This window comes from Quercus robur, chromosome 7 (genome assembly GCF_932294415.1).
Source record: "Quercus robur chromosome 7, dhQueRobu3.1, whole genome shotgun sequence".
NCBI classification, from domain to species: Eukaryota; Viridiplantae; Streptophyta; class Magnoliopsida; order Fagales; family Fagaceae; genus Quercus; species Quercus robur.
Window position 1 is genome coordinate 30074868 of NC_065540.1, and position 26199 is coordinate 30101066.

The following is a 26199-nucleotide window of genomic DNA, read 5'->3' on the forward strand; positions in this document are numbered from 1 at the left end:
CTTTAGCCATAACCTACTCGTTCTTTGATTTCTCGAATTGCACTCACATTGCACAATGATTTTTATTATTTCGTTGTCTTTTACTTTTAATTAAAGTAAGATAACTCACCCTACACATATTATATTATATATTCACAAAAACACAACATTTTAAACAAAGTGAACAAAATTTCATAACTGTCATATTTTACGAAATAAATAACTTGAAAAGTGATTTAGTTATTAAAAAAATATAAATATATATTGAAAAATGATGTGTCTAAAAAATAGCAACAAATTCTCACAAGTTCATTAAGAGGAAGAATAATTATGATAGGATGGGGTGGTGTGGCGTGGTAGGGCCTCAGGAAATTAAAGCCCAATAAAAAAATAATGTGATAGAGTTAAGCCCATCCACCCGTGAACATACATAAAATTCATTCATTGATTTTGATTTTGATTTTGAATTGAATTACCCTGGCTGTAATTGCAAAAGCAAAAGCATAGGAGAGAGAGAGAGAGAAATGTACAAGTCGAAGCTGCAAGAGCTGTGCCAGCAGAAATCATGGAGTTTACCGGAGTACGTGAGTACAAAGGACGGCCCAGACCACAACCCCCGCTTCACCGCCACTGCCACTGTCATTATTAATTCTAATTCTCCTCCTCAAACCTTTCATTCTTCTAACCCTTGTAAGTCTTCCAAAGCGGCCCAAAACGACGCCGCTAGAGTCGCTTTCCTCCACTTTACTCAACCTCCACCACCACCACCTCCTTCCATTACTATTCGCTCCAATTCTTCTTTTGCTTCTTTTCCACAGCCTTCACTTCCCTCCTCTTCCTCATTCTCAGGTAACTATATTTATTATTAAACATTAATTTCAACATTAACTTCTTTGAAATAAAACTTAAATCTTTCATTTTTAAGCAAAAATCACAAAACCCCATTTAAATTTACTGCTTTTAAGAACCCACCCATTAAAAATTTATAATTAAAAAAAAAAACCCATATAGAGAACTAGTGCTTTATTCTGGACAAATTTGGAGATTTCTACTCTCAAATATATATTGATGAACATATCAATATTATATATCTCATCAATTCCTAAGCATATGGGTATAACATATGAAGCTTGCCATGACATTTATTTAATACTTTTATGAATGTTCATAAGCTCAGTATTTTGCTCAAAATTAATCCTGTTAGTTTAGTTTAAGTACAAAACATCAATTAATGTAACCATTCATGTCATGTTGATGTTGATACAACTTATATTGTGCTATTGCCTGCAAACCTGGTTTGTTTGTTTGTTTGTTTGTTTATGGGTTCGATGGTCAATGCCGAGAACAGTGGTCATGGTACTGAAATTTGGAAGGCAATCTCTATGCTCGAGGGAGAGAGTTATCCATGGAGGACTGCAAACCCTTATTGTTAATGACTCTAAATTTGTTGATAAAGGCTATATATAAGTAATAGTGGCTCAATTTTTTTTTCCTTCTACTTTCGATCTTATGATTATCTGTTAGTGAGTTAGCTTAGTTTTGAAATTTGTAGAAACATTACTGGCTCACATGAATGAGAACTTCATCACCTAATGTGAACCGTCACATCCCATATTGAGGCTAATATGAGAGAGCAAAAATATCCAAAAAAAAATGACAATTAAATATTTCTTAGGTATAAATATTACTGTATTAGAATGCTGGAAGTTTCCTGAGTAAATGTTGAAATTTTTTGTACTAATACTTCAATGAGACAAAAGAATTATGATGTTGATTACATTCCAATATTTTTTACTGATAGTTTTTGAAAATAAGAAACTAGTGACACGGTTCGTTGGACTATTGGAGTCTTCTAATATTCATTATTGACTAAGATATTGTAAATTTGGCTATATTTAAGACCTTGGTTAGGTGGGACATTCTTACGGAAAGATCAAAGTTAGTTTTTCCGTTAATAGCATCTTTAATTTATTACCCATTTATCTTTTTTGTGCAAGTTCTTCATAGTATCATCTGGAATACGTTGATTTCATTTTTTTCCAAGTCCTAGAGTTCTGATAACAAATTATGTATACCAATATGCATCTGCTTATTTGACCGTTTTCATACAATTTCTTTGCATCCAACTCTTTAATTGATCTAAAAGTCATTGGACTAGAATTTCATTCTTACCTGTGTTAGACCTCGTTTATCTATTTATTTAATGGAAATAATTTGTTATGCTATGTCTACCTCCAAGATCCAAACTTACAATGCACATACTTGAATAATTCACGTTGCTTTCATATCAGGTTCTCATTATTGCTGCAGGTTCTACTAATGGAAGTACTGATTTGGATATTGTATCTGCCACCAGGCAGGCAATGCAACCAAAGACGCAAGAAATATATCAAACTCCTCAGGTCATTGGAACCACCTTACATGTGAACAATGATTTTAGAGGTAAGGCGAAATATTTCAGTGCTTCAGATCCAACCAGAGATACCATGGTTACAGAAACCAGTTCCTTGTGTATCATGTGCAGAGCTTATACGGAGCCACTATATTATTTATTTTTGTGTTGCTCAATCTTGTTCTCTCATTATTTGGGCTGGCTTGGGTTTTTCTAGATACTAAGTTTCAATGCGTGCAGTTAAGTGGCAGATTGCGTAATACCTGATGGATTCACATGCTTTATAGGATTCTTTACCTGTATGTTGGAACTTATAATGGAATGGAATATTTGAAGGGGTGGAGTGATCCTTGTGTGACATCAATGCAACTTTTTTGTGCCCTTTGTTTGCCTAGATTGCTAGTTCCTCCACTTCTCTACTGATTCCCTGTGTTTTTTTTTTTTTTTATTGGTAAATTATGCACACACCCAATGGGTCTTAAATGTTCTCCATCCCATTATTTTTGGAGCAGGAAGTGTCAGTTGAGGTGTAGCTCAATGGCATTATATTTCTTCTTTTTCTAAGTTGTTCCTCTGTTGTCTACTCCTTGACACTTGTGTACTTGGCTGGAACCCCGTCAGTACCTGTTTGGATACTGATGAAAAGGCCAATGCCTGCATCTGCGTTTGCGTTTTTTTTTTTTTTTTTTTTTGAGAAGCGCATTTTTATGGCTTTTATGCTTTTCCAGTGGGTCCTATGCACTGTTCACGGGACTCACATACCTCTTTTTTCAGCAAAACTTTCATTAAAAATAGGTCCCACAGCATTATTCACACATTTAAAAATTATTTTGTTACAGTGTTTTCAGTTTTCAATTTTCAGTTTTCAGTAAAATAAGTGATATTCAAACACACCCTCAGTCTTTTTTTAAATTGATTTTTTCTTACATTGATCTTATGTTTTGGACATGTTATTCTTGGTTTCACGGCATGTTATTGTCAGGACTTACAATTTTCAATTTTTTTCATGAGTCATAGATATGCAGCATTTTTACAAGAACCAGCTGCAAAACTTTGCTCAAAAGAGAAATCTCCTTCTTCCTGTGTACTCTTGTAAATGTGAAGGCCCTCCTCATGCTAGTCACTTTAGGTGTAAGGTCACAGTTGATGGACAGACCTATGAGAGCCCAGAATTCTTTACCACATCAAAGGATGCTGAACATGCAGCTGCAAAAATCGCTTTGACATCATTGGTGCCAGATGGAGCTAAAGAGGCTAGTCTTTTGTTTCCTGTGGCCATTTATATAACTTCTTGTATTCTTAGGAATTAATTATTCTAGTGCATCTCTATTTGCTCTCTCTGTGGGTTGTGTCTGTGTTATTCTTTCCACATTTTTTAATCTTGGTTTTTCAATTTTTCAGGATAATTCTGGTCTCTACAAAAACCTTCTACAAGAGTTGGTTCAAAAAGAAGGGTTTTCTCTACCAGTTTATAATACAAATAGATTTGGTGAAGTTCATGTACCAATTTTTGTTTCGACTGTGGAGATAGAAGGGGAGGTTTTTAAAGGACATGAAGAAAGGACCAAAAAGAAGGCGGAGATGAATGCAGCAAAGATTGCTTACACTACTCTGAAAGAGCGTAAGTGTATTTTTCTTTCAACACTATTAGTTTCAGGATTGGTGTTAACCTTAAGTAAACCTTTTTCCTTCTAATGCTTCTGTTTAAACATAGATGTTGCATCCTATATGAACATCAGAGACACATAGATATCAAATTGACATGGAGTAGTTCCTCTTATAAACTTAAATCTTAGGACATGTAATTCTTCTATAGCACCAGGTAGATTCACACTTGGTTGTTGATTTATAAAATGGAAGAGTGTCTTTAGAAGGTAATTGCATAATGTGTAATTATTATTTTAACCATGGACCTCTTTTAGTAAGCACCTCATAAAATTTACGAGTATAAAGCCACTCAGTGGATATTTATTTAATGCACATTGTTAAAAAAGTAATACTCATCTTTGTAGGGTATAATACCTAGTTATTGTTGGTTTCTGTATGACCAAAAAAATGGTAAGATGTCATTAATGTGGATAATTTCTTGGGTTCATTTATTTATTTTATTTATTGGTAAGTTACACATACACGGGTATGGTTTAAACCTATGACCCTACCCTCGATCTTGTTCTTACAAGGGAAGTTGGTGCCATTTGAGTTAGTTCTCATTGGCATAATTTCTCAGGTTTATATACTGAAATCTCATAAGGAAGCCTGTCCTTAAACCACAATTGGAACTTCTTTTTTGAGATAATGAGAGACCTATCTTTGCCTAGGTCTTTAATGAGGTACAGAAGTTGCATGCAGAAGTTTCTTTTTTATTTTTACCCTCTTGAACGTTGATGATAGTCATCTTCATCTTTTCCAAATTTATATTGATCATCTTTTGATACCTTAGTTTGGTCCCCCCACTCAATGAAAAAGCTAAAGCCCACACCAAAGGCCCAAAAGTAGACCTTGGCAATCTCACATAGAATCTATGTGTGGATACTGAAAGGATCAAGGTGGTGTTCAGGGTTAAGTTTTTGAGTGTTAGAGAAATAGGGTTGATGACGAAACTAGCCTAGGGTTGGGAATGGATGAGTGTGCCAAGTATTTCTGTGGGATGTCTTAGAGAATGGGATTAGGATATGAGAGTGTTGAAAAATTGTGTGTGTGTTAGAGAGAGAGAGAGAGTTTAAGAGAGAAATGAAGAAAATACCTTTGTGATTGGACAGGGAGCTCAAATTTCATGTTTTATGTACCATGTCATGTGTGACTGGATGGCTGCCTTAAGTAGCCATTCATTTTCATTGATTTTTTTATTTCCCCTTAGTACATGTGTGTGTGCGTGTTTGTGTGTGTGTGTGTGTGTGTGTGTGTGTGAGAGAGAGAGAGAGAGAGAGGCAGAGGGAGTTTAAGAGAAAAATGAAGAAAATACCTTCATGATTGGACGGGGAGCTTAAATTTCATGTTTTACGCACCATGTGTGATTGGATGGCTGCCTTAAGTGTCCATTCATTTTCATTGATTTTTTATTTCCCCTTAGTACACTTGATGTGGGAGACGCAAAAAGATTATTATTTAGTATTATTTATGTTTGCAAGTCAATTGTATTTTTATGTTTTAGGTCCTAGTAGTTTGTTAGGCTATTAGTATTTTAATTTGGAAGCAAGCTTATTTTTGTAATATGGCAATTAGGGTTTCTTAGGCAATTAGAACTAGGGTTTAGCAATCCTTTATAAGCAACCTATTGTACTCCTTGAGGAGATAATTGATATTTTGATGAATAAAAAAAGTGGTCATTTGGTCTCTTTTGGTCTGATGCTGACTCCAAGTCTACTCTAGGTGCTGACTCCTAGTGGTTTTCCTGCTTGGTGCTGACTCCAAGCCTAGCCTAGGTGCTGACTCCTAGGTCATATCCCTTTATTTTATTGTTGTTTCAGTTTTGTTCTGGTTGTCCTGCGTCATATTTGGTATCAGAGCAAACATTGATTTGTCTGAAGCATCCCGCGGTCAATCCAGAACTAGAAAAATCACCCCAAAAAAAAAATAACCATCACTGCCGTGTCTTCTTCCACTAGAAAGTTATCTTTTGTCATTTCCCTACTTAGTACCAAAAAGTTGTCCTATAGTTGTGCTATCCATCAGAAGACCAGATATTCAAGCCAACCAAAGACTCCAATCCAAAAACCCACAATCAAGTCTCCAAATCCCTTGCGACCACAAAGACAAAGAGAAGAGAAATAAGAGTGCTGCAATCGTGCCACACTACCACCAACAAGCAACCACGTTCAGATTTGGTCGAATCCTTTCACGATAGTTGCTACGCATGCCACCATCACCACCTCCGTGAGCCGCTGCTTCAACTGGTCCTCACCATCTCCTCTGTTCCACGCCGCCATGATTTCCCAATGTCACGCTGCTGCAATCTCATCAGCCTCCATCGATCCAATCTCAAGAGGCAACCCACTAGCCTTGTCTAAACCCATTCTCTTTTTATTTATTTTTTTTTTTTTAAACCATCAAGCTGGCCCAACCCACTTTTATAACCCAGACCATTTCCTAATCCAACCCATTTGTTAATCAAGTTCTCCTCTCTTGCTTTCAACACATCCAATTAGGAAGCCTTTTTTTTTTTTAGTATTCCCTGACCTAGTCCAATTAAAACCAACCAACCCAAGTCATTTTTAAACCCAAGCCTTTAAGTGAGTGCCCGCCACTAGCCCCCTCCCCCCCCCACCCCCCTCAAAAAAAAAAAAAAAAAAAAAATCAAAACCAATTAACCAAATAGCCCAATCCTGTACCCATCAACTGCAAAACCCTCCCTAGCTCAATTTAAAAAACATATAAGTAGTCATATTAACCCATTAAACCCAAAAGCCCAACTCATGCACATCAAGTGTTCAACTTCGCAGAAATTTTCCATATCGGTGTTTTGTGACTCCAAGTCTGAGCTGAAAATGACTGCCTTTGATAGAGAATTTGAGAAGGAGATTAAGGAGGCTAGGAATACACTCCTTAACCCTCCTTCCTTCATTGATGATCTCCTCACTCTTTTTGATAAAGTTGAAAATTTGTTAGCATGTGGAGCAAGAACCATCCAAATCAATGCGAGATGCACTTTTACCCTCAATGAATGCACTAATCACTAATAAACTTTTGCGACATGCTGAAATGGATGTGAAGGTTTCAATTTTATCTTGCATTATTGAGATTACAAGGATAACAGCACCAGATGCCCCATATAAGGATGAGCAAAGGAAAGAAATATTTCAATTGATTTTGGCAGCATTTGAAAATGTCTCATGTGTCTACTCGCTCTTATAAGAAGGTGGTTTCAATTCTTGATACCATTGCAAAGGTCAAGTTATGCTTGGTGAAGCTGGATCTTAAGTGTGATGCATTGGTTGTTGAGATGTTTCAAAGTTTCTTGAAGATAATTAGGTCCAACCATCCACCTACTGTACTTTCAGCCATAGAAACAATTATGAATCTGGTCATAGATGAAAGTGAAGACATTTCCTTGGATCTTCTCAGTTTACTTTTGCTAGTGTAAGAAAGGAAAGCAGAATGTTTCACCTAATTCTGGAAATTGGGGGGAGCAAATAATCACTAGGATTAATGCCCAGTTAGAAAAGATAATGGCACCCACTCAAAAACTACCTAGCAAGCTTGAGGGTGCACATGATGTGAAAGTTGAAGTAGTTGAATGTGTTTCTAATCAACCCTCCATAGTGCTTAAAGATCTACATCTTGGTGAAGTCGAAGAGGTTAAAACTACATTGTTTCCTATGGTTCATAAGGTTCAAGATGAGATTATACTGATTCCACACATTGATTTTGTTATTCCAAATGAGTTTGATGTGGTGGAATTCAAAGTTTTTCTTTTCTCTATGCTCCCTAAGGTGATTCTAGACTTGAAGCAAGTGTTACTTGTCAACATTCTGCTCCTTCAATGCTTTAAAACTCGAGGTCGAGTTTTCTCCAACCAAAGTAGAATGATGTAGGGCAAGAAGATTATTATTTAGTATTATATATGTTTGCAAGTCAATTGTATTTTTATGTTTTAGGTCCTAGTAGTTTATTAGGCTATTAGTATTTTAATTTGGAAGCAAGGTTATTTTTGTAATAAGGCATTAGAACTAGGATTTAGCAATCCTTTATAAGCAACCTATTGTACTTCTTGAGGAGATAGTTGATATTTTGATGAATAAAAAAAAATGGGATTTTAGATCTTTTGGAAGATAGTGAATCATTTGCTATTCCATTGTGAAAAAGCTTATCAGTTGTGGAGCTTGGTTTTTAGATCTTTTGGGATTTCTTGGGCCTTGCCAAGATTGGTTGCAAATACGCTTTTTGGTGGTGGAATTGGTTTGGAAAGCACTCTTCTAGCATTTGGAATTTAGCTCCGTTGTTCCTAATGTGGTGTATTTGGAGGAAGCAAAATTGGCGAACTTTTGAGGACAGGGACAAATCCGATGACCAGTTGCTCGCTTATTTTAGTGGTTCTCTTTTTGATTGGTCTAAGGCTTGGGGACTCACCTCTAGTGATTCTCTCCCTTTGTTCTTTAGTTCTCTCCTTTGTAATTAGTTCTTTGTTGGTTTCCATTTGTTTTCTTGTTTTTTTTCAATCTGTTGGTTTCTTTCTCTGTACTCTTTGTTTTGCCTTATGTTTTTCATGAGGTAGCTTCTTGAATATACATCTTTCTTACTTATTAAAAAAAAAAAAAAATGGCCGTTTGGTCTCTTTTGGTCTAGTACTGACTCCAGGTCTACCCTAGGTGCTGACTCTTAGTGGTTTCCCCGCTTGGTGCTGACTTCAAGCCAGGCCTAGGTGCTGACTCGTAGGTCATATCCTTTTATTTTATTGTTGTTTCAGTTTTGTTCTGGTTGTCCTACATCAACACTGCCTGTGTACCAAAGGATTTTTGTATCTTTCATTTTTATTTGAATGAATCATTATTTACTTATCCAAAAAAAAAAGAAAAAAAAGAAAAAGAGTGTGATGAAGAAAATGCATCGCTATCCAATTAATGGGTCTTACAATTGGTGTCTTATACATGGACTTCTTCAATTCCTATCGGTTCTTCATTTAGCACATGTTAAAGATGGTTATTCCCATATTTAACAAAATGCATCACTATTCAATTAATGAGCTTAGGGTTTTACAGTTGGTGTCTTATACATGGACTTCAATTCCTATTGGTTGTTCATTTAACACCAGTGTTGGTAAAAGCGTGGGGTGCACTTAAGCGCAAAGGTCTCTTGGAGCCTAGGTGCAAAGCACAAGCGCGCCTCTGATTGAAGTGCAGTGCACATTTTAAAAAAATAATTTAATAAATTTTAAAATAATTATTAATGAGAAATACAGCAATCAAATTATCATATAAATTGAAATAAAACATTTCATATAAATCATATAACATTTAGATAAGCCCTACTTTTGCAATTTTAACACAAAAAATGCTAGTCAAGTCATTTTAATTTTTTTTGGATGAACTAGATATGAGTACTTCCATGTAATATCCTTTGTTAAATCTCTGATAGCCATAATGCCCCATAAATAATCACTAATATTAGTTAATAATTTAATCACCTAATGACTATAAGTATATAAGATGTGTGGTAAGTTCAACATCAACTATTAAAGTAACCAAACAATTACGACACATATATATTATGTCATACTTTTTTCATGAATGAGCTAAGAATATCAGGACATAGCGATATGGTAATTGGTACCAAGCAAATATTCAAAAGGGAAAAAATAGAAGAAGAAGCTTTGCGGGTTACTGTTTCAAGGAGAAAAAAAATAAATAGAGAAGAACTGGGGAGTTGTGGGTTCTCAAAATTATTATTTTTTTGGGGATAATTTACACTAAAAATATGCCAAATCAATGGTTTATATTAATAATGTCAAGATCCTATAGTTTTAATTCAGTTTTGGTTCTCAGCAAAAAAAAAAATTCGGTGTTTAGCACATGTTAAAGTGTTGGAGCCTTGGGGCTTTGCGCTTAAGCACGCTTTTACCAACACTATTTAGCACATGTTAAAGATGGTTATTCCCATATTTAACATGTGTTGAATGAGCTCCCAACTGATCTATTTAATCCTGCATGTGCTAATTATCCATGCATAGGCTACAACTAACTACTCTAATTAACTATACTAATTTGCCTTGTTACATGAGATAACCCTATTCTGGAATTCCAACTTGAGTTCCCAGCTTGCCAACATGTGTCATTAATCTTCAGAGACTGCTGTGCTAATTTGGAATCAATAGGAGTGTCCAGGGCTGATCGGCACTTTGGTCCAGGAAGTGCCAATCTGCAGCCTTGAAGTGTCAAATGGGGAAAAACTTTCTGTACTAAAGTGTTGTTCAGAGCTTTGGTTTAGTGATTCTGGATCTGTTCCAGTTTTGCTACTAAGAATCCCCCCCCCCCCCCCCCCCTTCTTTTAGAGCAACTTGCCCTAAGGTGAGGGACCTTCTGCTGCATCTGCTGGAGGTTCTCTCAAGGTGCTTCATCATCATGAAGGCCTTTCCACTTAACAAGTTCATCGGTGATGGTTTGGTTTCACAACTTCTTACTCCAGTGTTGACCTTATTGGGCTTGGGGACAAACTCAACTTCTTGAACAAGAGCAGGTAGGATTGTGGAGGGAGTAACATTGTTTTTAAGCTTCGGCTTGAGGCATGACACATTGAATGTAGGATGAATTCAAGAATTGTAATTTCAATTAGTAGGCCACCTTCACGATGAAATCTTTTTTGTGGCAATGTGGTAATTGGTGTTGTACGAATACTTGGCTAGGGGCAGCCATTCCAACTACAAGTTAGGCCTATCACAAGCATGCGACAAATGCCATCGGAAACAGTTCCCAAGAGTTTCAATTTTCATAAACAAACATCCTTTGGCAAATTAATCCTAGAGTGTATGCTCTATTTATCAAAATATAAATAAATAATCCTAGAGTGTATGCTCTAATTTCACCTTTTAGAGGGACATTCTAAGCATAACCATATTATAGAAAAACAAGGGGAAAAGAAATAAAAATGGAAGTGGTGCATTAGGTACAACCATGCAACGTTGCATTTGCAGGAATATGGTCAATAATAGTACTTTTTAAAACATTGTGCCTTCCTCTCAGGTAAGTCAGGTCAGGGCCCCTTGATTGTATCTCCTGCGCACAAAGGAAAAGAAACTCCTGAGATCTCATCTTCTAGCTTGCAACGAAATGTCACTGCTGATCTGCAACAGCTTGTTGGAGCTACCATGAATTTGAACCTATGTACCATTGCTGAAAGGCAAGCTGGGAAGGACAGAGGTGAGGTTTCACAAAGGCCTTAGCATTTTATTTTTGAAATCCATATTGCTATTTTGTTAGACCATCATTCTCTGCTTAAGATTTGGTTTTTGATTTTTATAATTTTCCCCCTTTTTTCACTTGCCAGGTTCATACTTTTTGTTTAGGCTAAAATGCACTTTAAGTTTGGGGTCACTTCTAAATCGGTCCATTGGCTTTCAAACTTTACAAGCTGCACACTTGACTATTAGAATGTGTCCCTCATGCTATTGGCAGCCACATTTTCACCGTTTACCCACTTAAGAATGACTTTGTTTTTCTATTTTTCTGTCCAATTTCGAGTGGGTTAACTGCAAGCTTCTAATAGATGTTAATGAAAGGGGCAAACTTAGAGGGTGTATAAATGGTGTTTTAGCCATTTGTTTATGCTTCTTATATGCATGCAATTGCCTTTTGTAGCACTAACTTCCTCTTACACATAACTAGATCTAAAAGGACATTAATTGGAGTATTTGAAGGTTTAAATATTCTCAAATTCTCACCAAATCTATGACATAATTTGCATAAATAAAAGACTGCCAGATTGAAATGTGGACTCATTACAACTATAGATTTTTTCAAGCTATATATGTGTGCATTTGTGGGCAAAGTTCATTAGAGTTGCATGTATCTTTCTCAGATTGGTAGGTAAATGATTTCCATGTTGGCACTGACGTGTAAGACATTAATGGTATTTATGTCTCTAAGAGCCTTCTCATTTGGACCTGATTACAGTGAGTACCGAAGTCAGCCTTAATCAGCCCTCCATTCTATCTTCAGGACCTGATACCATTATAACATGTAACAGAGGTTCTTCAGTGGACGCTTCATATGGCTATGCCCCAGATACATTCGTCTCTACCCCTTGCAAGTCTGAAAATGGCCCATCTTCACATTCTTCAACTAATTTGGTTATGGACTCAAGTCTTGTGCCGCCAGCTGAAACAATTATCTCATCCTGTAAAAGGATATTTGTTCACCCGCACCTGCCAAACATGACAGTTCCTAAGGGCTACACTATATTGCCCAAGAGTGATGATAAATGGGTTGCATTCTCCCCTAATTGAGACAGCAGGCTGACCAGTTTCGTTTAGTGATATTTATGAGCTCACAATTGTACATGCGACAATTATAAACATTTGATTTGACCATCCTACATTGATATTTTCAACTTGCCATTAAAGATGGCATTAGCAACTGGAATAATCCTCTACATGCATTGCTGTCTTTAGTGAGAATGCAGTAACTGCTAATTGTTGGATTGATACTCCCTTGGAGACACGGTAATATTGAGCAATCAATTTGAAATGGCACTATCGTCCCCTCCCCTCCTTTCCCAACAGGCTGCTTAGAACTTAAACAAATTTTAGTTGCAGGCAGGCACCCTCAATTATCTGGTATATGCATCCTTGTAATGGTTTTTTTTTTAATCCAATTAGATTCTATCACATAATTAATTAAATTTAATCCTTGAAGGAACCAATCATAATTGTACATGATCGACCTTAATCATACTAATCATTAGAATGCATGTCAACCGTGGATGTTTAATTCTCACTAGTCCTATTTAAGCTCATAATATGTCATTTTTATTGTTAGGAGTTAGGAGTTAGAAGTTAGGACTTCTAGATTTATTTTTAATTAAGCATCTGAAAATCCAATAGTAAAATTACAATTTTTTTCTTAGGTTATGAAACAATGATTTTTCTCCTGAAGTGAGGTTAAAACATAGTTGCAAAATGGGGTGTCTATAAAATGTACGTCATTAGCAGGCTTTGAATAAGCGAATGCTAATATAAAAGAAGAAATCAAATTTTGTGACCAGAGTTTAACCTAGGTGGATGGTGAAAGAATGTTAACAATGTTTGGACTCTCTTAACCGTAATACAATGGAGTTTGTGCTTAGCAAATTTAAAATAAATAAATAAAAATAAAAATAAAAAATACAATGGAATTTTTTTAAGATGATTCTAGTCCAAACTAGTTGTCTCACAACGAGAGCTCAAAGGAAGTTGGGGGTATTTAGAATCTCTAAAATATCTAACAAGGTCAATCTAAAACTTGATTTTCTATATTCACTTGATTGTTTAACAAGGGAAGCTCTAAATGAAATACATTTAGGGATATTAACTAAAAGGAAATGTTTTCTAGAACAACTTTACCATTTAACCTAGGAACTTTCGGTCTTCGTAACTATATAAGATGTGTGATACCTAAATTGTGTGGTTTGGATTGTTTGAGTATGTGTTGTGCGAGCATGTGCTGAGTCCCACGTTGAGATAGTAGTGGATCTTAGATTTATAAATGATTGCAATGAGCCCCAACCGAAGTGCCAGTTTGGCACAATCGACAAATTTTCCTCTGTTGCCTTTTTTTTGGGGGGGGGGGGGGGTCATTTCTTCATCCAAATCTTAAGGCTTACCTACTACGTAATGATAGACTCTTTAAGTTATCTTAGCTTATTTTTGAAACCACTTACACCTTAAAAAGTAAAGGAGGCACACATTATTCCCCTAATTTTTTAGAGATTCTTGAAACTGTACAAGAATTCTAATCTTCACTAGATCAAATTTTTGTAAACTCTCTTCAATTTTTTCTCATTTATTAGTACATTCCTCTTAGACAATAGAGAGATTATAACTTCACTACTGATTTCATTAATCTAATAGTTGATTTTATTTTCAAGATCTCTCACATTTCTAAGAGGATCCCCTTTGCTTTCATCACTATATGGCAGGTATATAACATGTTTTTAATTGCTAGATTTGAATTTCTCACATGTTTTTATTGTTTGATTTGAATAGCTCACATGATGAATTATTAGATCTATTGTCTCCCATGCTTTAGAATCAATATTTGTAAGATTTAATCTTAGATCTAGGGTTACTTTTTTAAGAGTAATGCTAGAGATACAAAAGTGATGTAATGGTGGGTTTAGATTAAAACCAATAAAAACCTGGCCACATCCCCCCCTTACTTCTGCTGGAAAAGTTTGTTAAGTTATATCAGCAAAATATAATAAGGTACGCCAATTTTTTTTTGTTGATTAGGCGACACCCAGATTTGAACTGGGGAAAAAGGATTTGCAATCCCCCGCCTTACCGCTCGGCCATGTCGCCAAAACGGTACAAAAAAATATATGAAAAACAGTTTGTAAAAAATGTTGTAAAATAACTTGTAAGTATAGCATTACTCCCCTTTAAATCATTCATATATCTATTATTTTAAAAATGTTAAATCATCCATGTTAAAAATGTTTTTCCATATATAATATATCTAGATCCAGTATTTTTATATCTTTTTTATTTTTTGTGCATATTATACATTTAGATCAAATATCTTATGTATTAAAAAAAGTTTTTCCATGTATTAAATTCTTCATTTTTTTTTTAAACCATATATTTTCTCTTCTAAAACCCATCTCTTTATTGTCAAAAACTAGATCTAATATTTTAATGTATTAAATTCTTCGCTTCCTTAAACAAAAACCAGATCTGATTTTTTTTTCTTATAAGTTTTTTTTTTTTTTTTGGTTATAAAAAAGCCATATCTGATATTTTCTTAATAAAAAAAAAATGTTCTTTCACAAAATAATTCCAAATTAACAATTTTATTAATAAATATGTTTTCGTTGCATAGTATAAATCCAAATCTAGTATTTTCTTCTTAAAAAATACTTTTATTTATAATAAAAATAGATCTGATATTTTTCTATTTATAAAAATATTTTTTTTCATGCATAAATCATAGATCTGATTTTCTATCTCTTAGATCTACTTTTCTATCTGATTAATCTCTAAATCTTAAAACTTGCCTTTTCAAATAGATTTATGGATTTTGGTTGAAAGAATAATTCTAGATCTAAGAGAAAACATAACATTTGAGTGTTGTGGTGGGACTTCCTGTACTTCTGGGTTGGAATGCTTCCTGCCACATTGTGGCCCAAAACTCATCTCAAGCCAGCTTGTGTGCAAGCTAGGACCCCTTTGCTGAGATCTTGGTCACGTGCCCACGACAAAAGATGCTATCACAAAAATGTTATAGCAGGAGGGCATGATATAATAAAATAAGAAGAATATATTTGCTGCCAACCAAAGACAATGATTAAACCACTTCCTTAGTAAGAAAAACACAGTGATATGAGTACGTCAGAAATAGTAAATGACAATAATAAAAGAAAAAGGAGTAATGTTAATGCTTGATCAATAAATAAAAAAGGAGTGGTTAGTTTGCCGTGCTTGGTTCTTCAAGAGATTTAAGTCCCGAAAGGGAACCACTCTTCAATGTGGGCAATCTCACAGGGAAATCCTGCCATAAAAATTGCCCACTTTGAAAGAATGGGCCTAAATGGCTTATCCTCGAATCCTTTTAATCTTGCTAGAGAGTAGGCTGTTGAGAGGGAGAGAAGGGAGTAGCCTATTGGTGCATGCCCCTATCACATTCTTGCTTCCTCACTTCACTTTTTATCCTCTCTATTTTTCTATACTTTCCATTTTCTTTCTTATTCCTATATTCCCTCTTTTCTTCCTTATTTTCCGTTGTTTTCTTTCTTGCTATTTTTCTCACTTGTTTTTCCTTGCTCTCTGCTTGCCTCTCATTGTTCTTTCTCCTCTTGTTGCTGTCGTTCACTGTGCACAGCTAAAGCCTTTTTATACAACCTGCCATGATGAGTTTTACTGTTTTACCCCTCAACTACTTTTGGCCTGGTATGGGTGTCCTTTCCAGACCACCCACTGGTCTGTCGGGTACCCAGCCATCACCATTACTCTGTGCTAGTCGTACCACATTCCATTCCCAGACAAAAGAGTTTTGTTTTGTTTTCTTGCTCTCCATGGCATTCTCATCCGGAAAAGGGTTGGGTATTCTCTCTTACTAACTCTTATGGCATACACCTAGTTATTCCAGCTCATTTTTCCCTCTTTTGGGTGGTATGTCATCTCAACAGAACATTTCCCCCAAAAGAGCTTGAGCGGGAATCCTAGAATAGACTTCCCCCTTCTCCCTACCACCAGACCACACCCTCTCTTACCTCTGACCCATGGCCCATCGCCCCTGTATTGGCTGGGTACAAATGGGTGGTGCCTGAGCCTTGTGCGTGCTCTACTTTCATATGAGTCCATGGCCTGTTTGTTGTCCATGTGTTTGCCATTGTCTGGGGGTTTTTCTGGTCTTTGTTGCACGTTTTGCTGCTCATTCTTAATCTCTTGTGGTGTGGATAAGTCACTGGATCTTCATTTTTGCACCTCGTTTCTTCTTTGGGCTGGGTCTTGCTTGGGTATAGGCCCTTCTTCCTTTAGTTCAGCCCTTGTCTCTCTTTTCTTCTGGTTTATGGGTCGACTAACGTTCCTGCCACACCATTTCATTGCTTCTGCTGTGTTACCACTTAACTTGTGCTTGCTGGGCCTCTTTTGGGCCTGCCATGCACCTTTCTCTTATTCAATTCAAGTTGCCCAGTGTTTCTGCTGGGTTAATCCTCATACCATCTTGGGCTTCCTTGACCCATTTCATTCATTTAGGCATTCTCGACCCGCTTTATTCCTTTGGGCATCCTTGGCCCATTCCATTCTTACATTCCCATGGGTTTTTGCTACATCTTTTGGGCTTCTCTGGCCCAATTGTCGTATCCTTTACTTTTGGGGTTTTTTGGCTTTTACACCAATCTCACTTACTAATTCCTTTCTTTGGGCTCCTCCGACACATTTTTGTTTACTTTCCATTTCTTATAATTCTAATGGGCTTACTACCTCCTTCTTTGGGCTCCCTTGGGCCCGTTTGCTTTCTTTGGGGCCGTTTTACTATTCCATAGGCTCGTGGACCATTATTCCTACAATTCAGGTTTAATGGTTTTTTTCCTCACTTTGCTTATTCTTCTTCCTTATTCCCTTCTATTGTTGGGCTTCTTCTTGTTATTGGACCTTCTTGCCAAAGTAGGCATCAAAATTTAGCCCCTTGAGCATATGAAATGCTCCTACGATTCATATTCGAATAAAAAGTCTTTTCTCCTTCTTCTTCTCTTTTTTTTTCGCGGGTTTTTTCAAACAGTGGGCCCCGCTTCATTTTCTTTCTTTCCATGAATAGTGTTGTCTCTTCAAATTTCCTGGTTTAGCAGTTATTTTGAAACACAGCTTTTGCTTTATTAATACAATGCCTATTTTGATGGCTGACCCATTGCATCCTTTCACGTCATCGTTAATGTCATCAGTACTTAAACTTATTCCCTTCACATCACTTGCATAAAATGCCTTTTCATTCCTCTTTTTCTTCACTGTGTCTTCTTCCTCAAACACCTTTACCCACCTATTCCGACCAAACATCCCGCCATGACATCGGCGAAAGGCGAGGGTTCTTCCCGTCGTAAGGGGAAGGAAATCGCCTTCGACAATCCTGCCACCAAAGCCGTAGGCGAAGATGCTCATCTCTCTGAATTGGAACACTCCGAGGAGGAAGAAGGGAGTTGCAACCTCGACAGCAATTGTGCTCCTCTCATTGATCTGTGGTACGACACCCATACCCATTTTCTAACGGTGCTCGGTGACTACTTGCCTCCACCATCAGGTTGCATATGGCTCTTTATTTGCCGTCGCGACACGAAGGTATCTTGGGCCCCTTTGGCTTCTTTAATCCCTGATCTTGATATATGCCAAGACACTTCACTCTCCGTGCCCATTCTCTTTGAATTTGGGTTGGGTACTTCTTCAGGTTGGAAGAAGTGGGTAGATAAAGAGTTGTCTAACACGGGTGTCATGGCGGTGTTACAACAGGCTGGCCTGTTGAAGGCCATTGTTTCGTCACACTACCTGTCTAACTATAGGGACTTGTTCAATCTTCGCCATTTGGTCCACCGATGGTGCACTGCCACCCATACCTTCTTCCTTTCCTGTGGCGAGATCACAGTGACCCTGAAGGATGTGGCAAACCAACTGTTGCTGCCCATTCTTGGTGATGTGGACCCAAGTGCTATGGAACTCTCTCCCGAGAAAGAGGCCGTGGAGGCTGAGTTAAAGAAAGGGATAAGCGGCAACGCAAAGTTGTTGCATTGGGTTGGGTCTTTCTCTAAGGCTTCCGATGTAGTTCACCGTGCGGCCTTTGTTGAGTTTTGGATTTGTAAGTTCATCTTTGTCTCTCACCCTCATTATGCCGTAAAACCTCTTTATTTCCGATTAGCCATAAAGATATCTGTCGAGGTGAATCTGCCATTGCCCCTATATTTCTGGGTCATCTGTATGTGTAGTTAGATGTCTTGCAGAGTGATGAGAAGCAGGCAGGTTCCTGCCATATAGTCACCACTTCGGCCCATAGTACTATCTTGCAGCATCTGCTGTGAGAGTGTTGTGCTAGGCACTTAGCAAAGTGTAAGTCCGTCCATTTTGCTAAGGAGAAGTACCGTTCGTGTCCGAAGGTTATTACTGATTTTTGTGATCATTTTGCATCTAATTTTCCGTTGGCTTACCACTGGGTTGGGTTGAAGTCGTTTAGGCATCCTGTCGTAGAGTTTTTTTATAAAGAAGTTGGTTTTTGTTGGAGCATACAGGAATCTAGGCGCTAGTTATACATGTGCTGACTCAGTCATGGGCCCTTTTGCTAACACTACTGGACCACCACCCCGTTGACTGCTTTTGATGAGAGGGGGATTACATACTAGGCAGCCACTAATGCTGGATGGCTGCCTTACCTTGCTGATGAGGGGGTTCGGTTCGTGCACTATTTTGCCAATACAGCATGGAGGCAGTTTAGGCTAAATCAAGACATTCCCAATGATTTCTCTGCCATTCTAAAGTCTGCTACTTCTATCTGATCATTCCTGCAACATAGTGCCTTTTAGTTTTAGAGCAGGCATTTTACAGCAGTCACCATTCCAGGTTCATAGAGGGAGGGTATTTGCACAGCCGTGATGCATGGGTATTGGTAGGTTGTGATGACTTCATTTAGGCAAGAATTATTGGGTAGCCGTGGGTTTTCTCTCATTCCTCCTGATGGTCTCTATGCTATCATCTCTACCAACCCTTAGTTACTTCTTCCCACCAAATCTGTGGTGGCGTATGCTAGGAAGCAAAGTCGATCTGCTATATTTGAGTGGCAAGCAAAGGAAAAGGGATGGTACTTGCATGCTAGTGAGTATCCCACGGATTGGGAGAAGAAATTGAAGGTTGTGAACCTTCCTACGCCTGCGAAGAAGGGCTTAGTGTCTCAGTCCGCCAAGCCTAAGTCTGCCAAGAGAGGTGATGACTCTTCCGAAACTTGTTCCAACATTGTTCCCTATAAGGGCAGCCTTCCTCCCATAGGTAATGTAGTCCTTGAGGGTTCTCCTCCCCCTTCTGCTCGTACTAGTTCCAGTAGGCACCCTACTGCAGGCAAGCCCAAGCCTGCTGCTCCACGGCCATCCACAAATGCTCCCCCTTCCAGGAGGACTCGAGGTAATAAGAGGAAGACATCTCTACCACCTTCGTCTACCACTACTGAGAGGAGATTTTGTTATCTCTAACCTTGCTTCTTCTTCATTTTTTTCTTATTCGTGAGGCCTTCCTGTGGCCAACCCATGCATACTTATTTATCTCCCCTCTCTTTGTTCCTTTTTTTTTCCTTGGCAGTCTAAGCATAAGAAGAATACTTCTGCCAGCCACCCCATCTTGCTTAACAAGCCCAAGTTGAAGGTATATCATTTCCTTTTGCATGCATTCCCGTTGTCATGTGTCACCATTTGCCTTGTTTCTCCCCCCCCCCCCCCCCCCCCCCCGGTTGTCATGTATCACAACTTATCCTAAACTCTTTTCTTCTTTTTCTCTTGTTTTCAGGCTGACCCTAAGCCCCTTTTTGTTTATCACCCTACAACTGAAGAGGTCTCCGTTGCCATGGGCATACCCATGGAGGGTTTCTTTGATAGGGCGAACATAGTGGCTGAAGCCATGGCCTTTACTTCTGCTACTGCGTAGGGAGCTCCTGTCGAGACCCCTATTCCTTCACCTAAGCTTGGCCCTGTTGAGAAGAGTGCCCAGACTGAGAGGGTTGGTGAGTTTGCTTCTATTCCTACCAAGATCCCTACTCCTCAAAAAGGAGTTACTCCTGCAACTGCATCTCAAACTAGGAGCACTTTTTCTGCTACTCCTCCTATCATTTTAGCCAGCGATCCTTTTGCAGCTTTGTCTCAGGCCGTGAAGGATGGCTCTTCCTTGGTGGTCACTCCCTCGTCTATTCCCAGTTCTGCCACCCGTGGGCCCCATGTGGATTTATCTTTTAATGAGGGATCCAAGAAGGTTCTCAAGGATTCTGAGGATGAGCTCGTCATAAAGAAAAGGGTCTCTAATTCTGACGAGGATGCTGGTGGTGAGCACGAGACTGAGGCCATGGGTATGTGTCTCTTGCCCTTGTTAGACCTTCTCTTTTCTCTCATCATTTTTTTATAACTTCCCAATGCAATTCTTTGATTATCTTGTGTTTTCATTCCTTTAGCTATAAATAATCCCGAGGAGCCCAAGACTACAACAGACACTGCCACACCCACAGCCCCTACTTCTGTCGTTCCTACAGGTCTTGATACTTTCTTTCTTTCTTTCTTTTCATATCTTCCTTAATCTCCATTATGGATTCATTCCTTCGTTTTGTCCATCCCTCATGTTACATTTCATGTTTCTCTCCAGGTCCAACTCTTGTTAAGGTGCCTCCATTTTATCAGTTTGGGGTTGGCAGCAGCTCTGCCACTATTCTTGATCCAGTGAGTGAGGTTGCTGCTTTCTTCACCCGGTTTGACCAGCCTAAGAACAACAACCTTAATCCTATGGATTTCTAGGGTGCTAGGTCCCCTTATGTTGATTTCCATGACTTTCGAGTCCTTAAGGAGTGCATTTCCCGTTTGGAGGCAGTATAAAATAGCCATGGGGACTTCATGTAGGGGTTTCCTTTTGGCCGATCCACAAGGGAGCACTTCCTCAAGCTATTGGGAAGCGTGATGAATGATATTGAGCATAACTTCATTGATACCGTATCTACTGAGAGGATTCTACAATGGAAGGCTGCAATTCAGGAGTTGATCAAGGTTGGCTTTGCAATGGAGTTCCTACTGGATCACCTGTGAAAGGCACATCACAAGTGCCTCCTTTTTGGTGTTGCTGGCCCTAGCCACTTTAGAGATTAGACCCTTATCTCAGGCCTTTAATGAGACTTAATACGTTATGTAGTTTCCTGTTTATTTTCTTTCCCCTATGTTTATCTTCTTCTCTTTTCATTCTACCCAGTACGTTTTCTTATTTTCTCTAGCACTTGTTTGATAAGTCTGACATGACTTATACATTTTGGGTTTGTAATCTATTATGATACATCTACTACTACATCGGCTATGGCTATTACTTATGATTATGATACAATATGTTTTTTGCTAATACTCCATAGTCTTCATTACTTTTCACAAGTGAAAACATACTACTATACTTTCTTGTGATACCATCCCTGGTAAAGGCAATCACTTGGAAAAAAATAAAATAAAACTAAACAGGAGAAATGAACAACTACACAATGTCTCTTAGGTATAATATCGCTTTAGCCATTTGCCGTTAATGGGGTCCATTAAATCTTTTCCATCCATCTGGGCCAAACAGTAATACCCACTTGCATGTGCTTCCCTTATTTCAAAGGGTCCTTCCCATTTTGGGGAAAATTTAAATGATCCTACCATACCTCACCTGATGTGATCCACTGTTTTTAGCACAAGTTGTCTTTTTGCAAACACCCTTTCCTTGGTTGTCTTACCATAAGATTCAGTCATTCTTTGTCTGTATTTGCGGCTGCAATCTTGCTCATCTTCCTTTTTTTCATCTAATCCCTCCAGGTCCTCACATCTTTCTGCCGTGAAGACTTCCTTCTCCTTTTCTTTATTTCGTGCCTGCATGACCCTTAAGAAAGGTGTCATCACTTTAACTAGGCTCATCACCTCTGTTCTGCAGACTAAGGAGAAGGGGGAAAACCCTGTGGCAGACTTGGGTGAGCTTCAACAGGCCCAAAGGGCGTCTAGCAGATGCATTGCCCATCCCCCAGTATATTCTTGATTTATCTTGCAAATGATCTTAATGAGAGTTTTGTTTGTTGCCTCTGCTTACCCATTCCCTTGGGGGTAATAAGGTGATCAATGGTGTTTGATTTGATAAAATTCTAGCATCCTTCTCACCTCATTGTTGACAAATGATGTGCCATTGTCACTGATGATCCTATGAGGTACTCCGAATCTATTAATTATGTTCTCTTTGATGAAATTTGCCACGGCTCCTCCTGTGGCCTTACGAAGTGGTATGGCCTCCGTCCATTTGGTAAAGTACTTCGTAGCCACAAGGATCCATATGTACCCACGCAAGGGTGGATTAACTGGGCCCACTAAGTCAAGCCCCCAAGTGTAGAAAGGCCATGGGGTGACCATGCTGTGTAAACTCTGCGGGTGAGTATGAATCAGGTTGGCCTGTACTTGGCAGCTGTGGCACTTCTTCACAAATTTTGTTGTGTCTCTCTTCATGGTGGGCCAATAATAGCCCATCTACAGTTGTTAGGAATGCTATAAGCATATGGATAATAATTGTTGTATTGAGATTTAGTTAATTAGTTAGTTAGTTAGTTAGTTAGTTAGTTACAATTCCAAGCATGTTAATCACATTTAGCACATGTTGGAATTATTAATGCACATGGGGAATAATAGAACCAATAGGATAAGGCCATGTGGGCCAATTAGATTAGAGCTAGTCTCCTATAAATACATGATTGTAATTCAACATTAGATATCAATAAAGAATAAACCAATTTGTTAGTGCATTTCTCTCTCTTAATCTCTCTCTTTCTCTATGGAGGGTGACTACCTCGAATTAAGTCAATTTCCCTACAATCCCCATTCATTCCCCTATAATTCTCATCAATCTCCATTAGGAACCACCGGGTTCCTAACAAATGGTATCAGAGCCGTTGATCCAGTGACAAGCAATTGTGATGAAAGGAAAATTTTGAAAAAAATACAAGAATTGTTGAACAAAGCCTTAGAAGAATCCAAGGAGATTTCAAAGAAGATGAAGGCCTTGGATGAATCTAACATGGCCATGAAGGAGGAGCTCTCAAGATTGCAAGAGGATCTCGAGAACATGACGGAAGAGGAGTTACAATCTCTTGATTCAATGAAACTCGAAGAACAAATCAAGTTCCAAGAATCTACTACTGTTGTTGCAAGCCGAGATGTTGATTTTTGTGTCAAAGTGGATGATGATATACATGTACATGTTGCCCTTGAAGTTCAGTCGAAAGAATCAACAAAGAAGGTGATGATGATCCTCCAAGAACCCATTCTTGATGCACCAATGGAGGCTTCCATTCAAGAGTCTATGATTCAAGAATTGGCAATCCAAGTGTCGGTGATCCAAGAATCCAAGATACAAGCTCCAAGAATTCTAATGGTTCTAGAATCAAATGAGGTCTTGAGGATACTAGAACATTTCAAGGTTCAAAAAACCAATGAGACCTTGAAGATTGAAGAACCATTGAAGGCTCAAGAATTTGAGCAAAGTTTGAAAGAAGAAACCTTCATGTGCACCGGACCGCTTGTCAAAGACAAATGCATGAATATGGTGATCAAAATGTTACTACGGTATTGGTCCATTGGAAGATCTCCTTTGATGAAGATGTTATTTCACAACAACACCTTGTGGGCAAGGTGTTTTCAAGGGGAGAGAAATGTTAGGAATGCTATAAGCATATGGATAATAATTGTTGTATTGAGATTTAGTTAATTAGTTAGTTAGTTAGTTAGTTAGTTAGTTACAATTCCAAGCATGTTAATCACATTTAGCACATGTTGGAATTATTAATGCACATGGGAAATAATAGAACCAATAGGATAAGGCCATGTGGGCCAATGAGATTAGAGCTAGTCTCCTATAAATACATGATTGTAATTCAACATTAGAAATGAATGAAGAATAAACCAATTTGTTAGTGCATTTCTCTCTCTTAATCTCTCTCTTTCTCTATGGAGGGTGACTACCTCGAATTAAGTCAATTTCCCTACAATCCCCATTCATTCCCCTATAATTCTCATCAATCTCCATTAGGAACCACCGGGTTCCTAACAACAGTAGGCACCAGTATAGCTTTTTCTTCCCTTGATGCTCCCCGCATTCCCCTGCGTGTATCTCCTTTATCATCTCTCTTGCTTCTTCAAGACCCAAATATCGTAATGGGTCCCCATCATACCCTTTCTTAAAAAGGATTCCTTCATGCAAAAAGTAGTGTGCTACTATCCTTTTGAGCTTATACTTTTCACTATGCTTCTGTGGCAGGATACCCTTTGCTAGGTATTGCACAAACGGACTTCTCCAGTCTTCCCTGGTGAAAACAGCATAGCTCTCCTTGTCTAGTGCAAAATGGTAGGCCTCGCATTGGGTTTGGACTAAGTCTGCATCCTTACCAATGCTTTGCCAATAAAAACCTACTCTCTAGAGTCTGTGGTAAAGGCTGATTTCTCCGTAGAACCCACAGGTTCTGCTATGCACTTCCTTCAATTTTCTTTAGGCTTCCTCTTGCCCCACACATCTTGACAGAATTCCTCCCAACATCCTACGCTACAATTCTCCTTTCACCAAGGTATAGTCCTTCAGTGTTTTCAAATCTGCCATATCTTCTTCTTTCATTAAAGCTTCCTTTATGGGAATCCTCCAATCCTCCTCACACCTTTCTTCTTAGAACCTTTCCTTTAGTTTTCAACAATAAACTCCCTTCGCTTGTTGACTTCAGCCCTAGTGTTACTTCCTTCAAATGCTATTTGTGATCCCAACGCAGCCAACGCATCAGCGTACCGATTCTCGCTCCTTTGAGCGTGTTCTATTTCAAATGTTGAAAATCTTTCCTCTATCTTCTAGGCCATTGTCCTGTACGAAGTCAAACTAGGTTCCTTCAAAGAGAAACTTCCTTTGGCCTGGCAGAGCACTAAATTGGAGTCACCTATCACCTTCAAATGCTTGATCCCCATTTCGAGGGCTGTAGCCAACCCGGTGAGATAAGCCTCGTATTCTACGGTATTATTTGAACAAGAAAATTCCAACTTGAACGAGAGCACCATAGCTTCTTTCCTTCCATGATAGAGGACTATTCTCGCGCCTCCTAAGTGGGCAGTGGAAGAACCGTTAAACTTCTTTACCTATTGCTCTTCAATTACTTCTGTTGTGGCTACTTCCCTGGAACTTTGTCATCCAGCGGGAATTTCTCTTCTCCTAGGAATTGTACTAATAAATCTGCTATAGCCTGACTCTTCACTGCTTTGGGTGTTCCCGCCTTCAAATCATATTGTGACAATTGTAACAACCACTAGGATATCCTCTATTGTGAAATTTTAAAGTACTCGCAAGTGTACGAACCATACCGAAGTACAGTTTCACAAGAACGAAGTCGAACCCACAGGGACTTGAATGAACATAGGAAAATTAATTAAACCTTAACCAAATTAATCCTAATCTAGTTTAATAAAAATTGGTTTTTTTGAGATTAAAAAAAAAACTAAGCAAATAATAAAATTAAGCAAATAGTTAAACTAAGCAAAAGATATAAAGCAATAAAAAGATGTAAACAATCAAGAAAAAGGAATTAAGGTTTTGGAATCCGCCTTATTAATTCATATCAGCATATATTCATGATCATTAATTTTTTCCAACCACTACATGATAATCTAGAAATCAATCTTGCTATCATGGAAAATATTGTCATTATCCTTATTTTAAAAAATCAAAATGATGTTCTTCTTCACTTCTTAAGTTTAAAATCAAATCATTAATTGTATCTATTAACAAACAAATCACAAAAGATATCCAATTTTAAAATCAAACAATCATAATCCAAGAATTCAATTAATTAAGATAAATCCTAAATCATGAGAAAAACATGATTGAACTTATATCTAGAATCTTATCTTAGTCAATTAATGTGAGGCAAGAACAATTTAAATCATTA

At 38.0% G+C, this 26199-nt stretch overlaps 1 protein-coding gene, 1 long non-coding RNA gene and 1 other non-coding gene across 5 annotated transcripts; 2 read left to right on the forward strand and 1 right to left on the reverse strand.

The window, feature by feature from the left end:
• Positions 1-443: 443 nt before the first annotated feature.
• On the forward strand, positions 444-12551 carry LOC126693080 (double-stranded RNA-binding protein 4-like). Of its 3 annotated transcripts, none has more exons than XM_050388948.1 (6): positions 444-828; positions 2290-2421; positions 3389-3624; positions 3773-3992; positions 11044-11220; positions 11348-11860. In XM_050388948.1, exons 1-6 carry the CDS (start codon positions 504-506, stop codon positions 11500-11502), a joined length of 1245 nt encoding a protein of 414 aa, XP_050244905.1. In that variant the 5' UTR covers positions 444-503; the 3' UTR covers positions 11503-11860. The 3 variants fall into 3 exon arrangements, with proteins under 3 accessions (XP_050244905.1, XP_050244904.1, XP_050244903.1); XM_050388947.1 differs by lacking the exon at positions 11348-11860 and adding an exon at positions 12047-12551 and having other exon boundaries at positions 445-828; XM_050388946.1 differs by lacking the exon at positions 11348-11860 and adding an exon at positions 11974-12551 and having other exon boundaries at positions 446-828.
• Positions 3999-8172, forward strand: LOC126693081 (uncharacterized). The gene is made up of 2 exons (XR_007645198.1): positions 3999-5522; positions 7966-8172. It is a non-coding gene; the product is annotated as an uncharacterized LOC126693081 (long non-coding RNA).
• A 1735-nt stretch (positions 12552-14286) lies between the features above and the next one.
• On the reverse strand, positions 14287-14357 carry TRNAC-GCA (transfer RNA cysteine (anticodon GCA)). The gene has a single exon. It is a non-coding gene; the product is annotated as a tRNA-Cys (tRNA).
• Between the last annotated feature and the right edge of the window lie 11842 nt (positions 14358-26199).

Coding starts and splice junctions, on each gene's coding strand:
- LOC126693080 (XM_050388946.1), top strand. CDS start 504: ATGTACAAGTCGAAGCTGCAAGAGCTGTGCCAGCAGAAATCATGGAGT. Junction 829..2,289: donor CTCCTCTTCCTCATTCTCAG/GTAACTATATTT, acceptor TTATTGCTGCAG/GTTCTACTAATGGAAGTACT. Junction 2,422..3,388: donor TGTGAACAATGATTTTAGAG/GTAAGGCGAAAT, acceptor CATGAGTCATAG/ATATGCAGCATTTTTACAAG.